Source organism: Nelumbo lutea, chromosome 4 (assembly GCF_056320005.1).
Source record: "Nelumbo lutea isolate HS-2025 chromosome 4, American lotus-T2T, whole genome shotgun sequence".
NCBI classification, from domain to species: domain Eukaryota; kingdom Viridiplantae; phylum Streptophyta; class Magnoliopsida; order Proteales; family Nelumbonaceae; genus Nelumbo; species Nelumbo lutea.
This window is the reverse complement of record NC_142687.1, coordinates 45,393,172-45,398,826: the sequence shown is the minus strand read 5'-3', so window position 1 is coordinate 45,398,826 and position 5,655 is coordinate 45,393,172. Positions and strand designations below refer to the sequence as shown.

Genomic DNA, 5,655 nt, shown 5'->3' with positions numbered 1-5,655 from the left:
AATAATCAGAAACTTCCTTCCGAGTCCCCGATCAATCTCTCTCTCTCTCTGTCTGTGTTTGTGTTGTGTAAGTATTATATTGTAGTGATAATGCACGTGCCTTTCACCTAGTATACTTTAATACGTATATATACACATGTAGTAGACATGTTGAGAGAGAGAAAAATGGATAATGGGTTGTGGATACACATGAGGTTTGGTTGGTGACGCACGGATGTTCGCATGGTTTACCTACACCGTAACACGTACCGGAGTAATGCCTGAGGCTGAGGTGAGGAGGTCACCGTCAAGGAATCTCACCCGGAAAACAAAAATAAAAATGTCAAAAAGTAAATAATTACTGACTATGCCGATAGCTACAGTTCGAAATTTATCGAGCCTAATACGTTACCATAAGAGAAAGAAAGAGATGGAAAAAGATATACACATAGATACATGTGTTTTGAAGAAAAAAGGAAAATAAAACAGAATATAAATCCGGTAGAATTAGGGTTTTGGGATCCAAGATGGTTAAAATTAGAAAACCAACGAACCTATTTCTTTCTTTATTTTTTTTATATAAAATTTCTTGAAACTCATTATTTATTTATTTATATCTTCTTTTACTGTGGGAGGGTGGTGATGAAGGATAGTTTGTCCTGACGTGGGTGAGAAGATACGATATTAGAGAAGGAGATGGGGAGAGGGTAAGGCCTACAGGTCGGTGGCCCCAATCCGTTGCCGCATAACGACACAGTAGCCTGCGTGAGAGGAGCATGAATAGAAGCTCTCCCTCCTTCCAAATTAATGTTCATTTTGTATTTTTATTTGTGGTGGGTAAAGGAAGAGGAAAATCAGGAAAACTGTGAGAAGGAAAAGGATGTATGCATGTATGGTTGGATGGATGGATGGATGGATGGATGGGTATTGACAAACAAATCATAGAGAGAAGGAAGTGAAAGAAGAACATCTTTGAGTCCTCTCATTAAGAACAAGAAGGACAGAAGGAAGGAGAGGCGAAAGAGGTCTTTGGATTTGGTTGTCTTCTTCTCTTCATGTCTTGAGTGCAACTGTTGCTTTAGATATTTTTTATTTTGGTTTTTTTTTGCTTTATCAGAAGGCCTTAGTTCAGGTAGATCAGTACCCGGAAACTAAAATTTCAAATTTTCTTTCTTCTTTGCTAGTTTTTTTGAATTCTGAGAAGGGGTAGGACTAAAAAGGAGGCTGAGTTTTCATGTGGGTTGATGACAATTTTGGTTATTGATGATGATTTCTATATTTTAGATTAGTTGGTGGGAAACAAAAGAGAAGGAACAGCACCAACACCAGCTAGCAGCTAGAACAAAGAGGCGAGGGAGTTGTTGAAGATGGCTGCAGCTTCATCGTCCACACCTTTCTTTGGAATTAGAGAAGAAGATCAAAACCAGATGAAACAACAGCAGTCCTCAACACCCACTTCATCAACCGCTCCAGCCGCACCACCCCAGAAGAAGAAGAGGAATCTTCCAGGAACACCAAGCAAGTAGCTATTAATTCTACATACATATGCACATAAATAAGTTATAACCAACTAATAAATAATCCTTCATGTCTTCCTTCTTCTTTTATAGCTTTTCTATCTCCTCCTTTCTGCCAGAATTACTCTCAGAAAAACCCTAATTCTAAAATCTGTTTGATGGAAATGAAATGGGTACTTGTTATCTTCAGTTGCTTTTCTTTTTTTTTTCTCTAATTATTATTATTATTTTTTTCTGCTTTTTTCTCTCTGTCTTCTCTTGCAACAGATCCAGATGCAGAAGTCATTGCACTATCTCCCAAGACTCTAATGGCCACAAACAGGTTCATATGTGAGGTATGCAACAAAGGATTCCAAAGGGAGCAAAACCTACAGCTCCACAGAAGAGGACACAACCTCCCTTGGAAGCTAAGGCAGAAGACAACAAAAGAGGTGAAGAGGAGGGTTTATTTGTGTCCGGAGCCCACATGCGTCCACCACGACCCTTCAAGGGCTCTCGGCGACCTAACAGGCATTAAGAAACATTTCTGTAGAAAGCATGGAGAGAAGAAGTGGAAGTGCGATAAGTGCTCAAAGAGATACGCAGTGCAGTCAGATTGGAAAGCTCATTCAAAGACCTGTGGTACTAGGGAATACAGATGCGACTGCGGAACTCTTTTCTCAAGGTAACAAACCGATACCCATTAATCATATTAAGCCCATTAACGAACATAATCAATCGCATTACAGCCAACAATTAGTACTACTTGATGTACTACTTGGGCTCCTAAATGTTAAAAGAGAGTTAAATACTGGTATATTAATTTGATGGGTTTCGGAGAAGATAAATACAACAATTAGAGAGCTAATGGAGGGATCGAACAAAAGTTTCGCAACTTTTTTATTAGGTTTTGGTAGGTTTAGAGTTTCGATTCTTCGAGCTTGCAAAAGAGAGTTTAGATTCTTCGTGTGACAGGAGAGGGAAAAGATCTGAGGAGATATGAAAGTTCGAGAGGTGTTTGTTTTCGCTTCCTGATTATTATTTTCTTTTCTTTTTTTTCCTTTGGCTTTTGAGGTTCTTTCTTTGTCTATTACGACTGTTGCTACTACTACTACGTGTAAGGAAATGGCAGAGGGACTGCTCCCACGTGAATAATCTCTGAAACTGCTATGGTCATAGAGGTTTCAAAAAACAAAAAACAGTTCACCTCTCCTTCTCCTCGGAACCACCGCCCCCTTTTGCCCTCCCACCTCGCTTCCTTTCCTATTCACGTGCTGCCATGCCAATGTAATGAAGGGTGTTCTTGTTAGCAGGTTTGTTCTCTTCTGGGTTGGCTAGATGTGATCACGCCTGAACTTTTGCAGGTTCCCCTTTTGATGAAAACGTTAGGATTAGGAGGAAAAGATCAAAATGCGCTCTCTCTCTCTCTCTCTCTCTCTCTCTCTCTCTCTCTCTCTCTCTCTCTCTCTTTCTTTGGATTTTGGTTTTAATTTAAAAACCAATATCAAGGATTGGTTTCTCTGAAGGGTCCAATTTTTGAAGTTTGGTCTTTGCATCTGAAAGAAAGTCCCATGGTTGTGCATTAGCTAGCTAGAAAGGTTCTTTTGTATATTAGGTCATTATCAGTAATTTTCATGATTTTAGTAGAATTCTTTCTCGGTAAAAAAGACACTGAATGAATTTTGCATTAATTAAAGAACAAGTTCTAGAATTGGGCTTCTTAATTGATGTGCTTGTCAATTCTGAAAAAAAATTCTCTTCTTGCATTTATTGAAGAGTCAGTCTTGAAAGTGGGCGTTCTTGGTTGGTTGATTAATCATTTTCACATTTTAGTAGTAAAATTCCTTCTACCCTTCTTAAAATCCTTCCCGCTTTGTTGGCTAATTGAAGTAAATTCAAGCAGTTTCCATTTCCTATTTTTGTATCTTCAATTGACCGCTTTCTTCTGCCTTAATTGTATCTTGTTTTTCAATTACTGACGAATTGAAAACGCAAGCTAGAATGATCTCTTTAGGAGAGAGAAACCTTTCAATTTGTTAATGAATGAATAAAGAATACCAAAATTGGCCTAACTTCAGAGATAAATTTTAAATCCAATCAACATTCTAACACCAATAATGCTGGCAGAAAATGAGAAAGGAAAGGAAGAAACTTGCTACTGCAAAATATTTCTTTGTGAAGATATATAGTTATTTTCTTGAAAATTTCTTGAATTCAACTATTTTTTAAATTTGAAATTATCTGATTAGTTCTATATTCTTTCTTCATGTAATGTCAATAACTTGTTATTCTACATTGAAACAATAATATTACTTTTTGACATGAATTTATATTTCAAATTTGATTCTAGCTCTCCCTCATCCCTCCGCACCTTACATTGACGTAAAGCCCCATTCAGTCTTGATCCCATTTACCTTTCTACACTAACTGATCTCATTCATTTTCACTTTCCAATTTTTGCAGGAGAGACAGTTTCATTACCCACAGGGCCTTCTGTGATGCACTGGCTCAAGAGAGTGCAAGGATTCCCACTGGCCTAAGTACCATGGGAAGCCACCTATATGGAAGTAGCAGCGTGGGTTTAGGCTTATCACAAGTGGGTTCACAAATTTCTTCATTGCAAGATCAGAACCACCCATCCAGTGATATACTACGGCTTGGTGGTGCCGGAGGGCCACAGTTTGATCATCTGATCCCTCCGTCCAACCCTTCATCATTCCGTCCGGCACAGCCCACGCCTTCGTCGGCCTTCTTCCTTCCAGGCTCAAACCAAGACTTCCATGAAGAGCAACAGTCTCACCACGGCTTATTGCAAAACAAGCCCTTCCATGGATTAATGCAGCTTCCTGATCTCCAAAACAACCCAAGCAACTCTTCTTCTGCCACCGCTGCCAATCTCTTTAACCTAAGTTTCTTCTCCAATAGCAGCACCACCAGCAACAACACCAATAATAACAACCACCATCTATCCTCTTCTGGTTTATTAATTCCCGAGCAGTTTAATGGACCTCCCGGAGGTGAAGGGAGTAGTCTCTTTTCAGGTAGCATAATGGGTGATCACATGGGTTCAAGCGTCCCTTCCATCTACAATTCTTCCGTGCAAAATGACACCGGAATCGCTCAAATGTCTGCAACTGCATTGCTCCAGAAGGCTGCTCAAATGGGTTCAACTACAAGTGGCAATGGTGCTTCTTTGCTAAGAGGTTTCGCCAGCTCTTCGTCGAGTGGTGTCAAATCAGATAGATCTCACATGTCTGCAAATTTTAGAGGAAGTTTTGGAGGAGGTGGTGGTGGAGAAAACATGAGGTCGCAGCTAGAAAATGAAAACAATTTCCAAGACTTAATGAATTCTCTTGCAAATGGTGGTTCTTCTATTTTTGGGAGTGGATCTGGAGGAGTCCCTGGGTTTGGAGGAAACTGCACTAGTGGTGGACATGAACAAGAAGCGAGCTTTGGAGGATTTAATGCCAATAGGATTTCGTTAGATCAGCATCATCACAGCACGAATTTGTGTAACATGGACGAATCTAAGTTGCATCAAAACCTTTCAGTGAGCATTGGAGGATCAGATAGATTAACCAGAGACTTCCTTGGTGTTGGGGGTATGGTGAGAAGCATGAGTGGTGGGATACCTCAAAGAGAACAGCATCATGGCCTTGACATCAGCTCTTTGGACTCTGAAATGAAGTCGGCCACATCGAATCGACCTTTTGGAGGTGGGAATTTGCAGTGAGGCAGTGTTGAGGTAAAAAGGAAAAGAAAGAGAGTTTTTAGGTATGTAACTCAACTTGGGGAATTTTACTGGGCAAAATTTGTGATGGATGCTGTTTAATTATAGTAGGATTTCATACGTACATGGGCCTCAAGGCTTTTTTATCTCTCATCGATTTTCACATAATTTCGTCCTGTGAGTAGTTGTTTTTCTTATAGATAGTCGTGAAACTGAGATTACTTAGCTTTTTTCTTAAGCCTTTTCTTTTTGTCCTCACTTTTGCTGGCTATTGCCAGAAAGGAAAGTGATGAAATAAAAGTAACCTTTTTTCCCTCAAATATGATGGCACTTGCGCTGATCATCCATCTGGAACCAAACAATCTCACTCGTGGGTGATCACAGACGTATTGGGTACCGACCAATACGAATATATTGTACAGTCTATAGCTTGCCAAACTCATCGGGAAT

General features: G+C 39.7%; 1 protein-coding gene across 7 annotated transcripts; it reads left to right on the top strand.

The window, feature by feature from the left end:
- The first annotated feature begins 691 nt into the window (after positions 1 to 691).
- On the top strand, positions 692 to 5,358 carry LOC148855544 (protein indeterminate-domain 4, chloroplastic-like). Of its 7 annotated transcripts, none has more exons than XM_088984123.1 (4): positions 692 to 1,017; positions 1,264 to 1,497; positions 1,764 to 2,160; positions 3,939 to 5,358. In XM_088984123.1, the coding sequence occupies exons 2-4, from the start codon at positions 1,347 to 1,349 to the stop codon at positions 5,206 to 5,208; spliced, it is 1,818 nt and encodes a 605-aa protein (XP_088840249.1). In that variant the 5' UTR covers positions 692 to 1,017; positions 1,264 to 1,346; the 3' UTR covers positions 5,209 to 5,358. The 7 variants fall into 7 exon arrangements, with proteins under 7 accessions (XP_088840249.1, XP_088840248.1, XP_088840251.1 ...); XM_088984122.1 differs by having other exon boundaries at positions 698 to 1,111; XM_088984125.1 differs by having other exon boundaries at positions 786 to 1,017; positions 1,269 to 1,497.
- Positions 5,359 to 5,655: the final 297 nt, after the last annotated feature.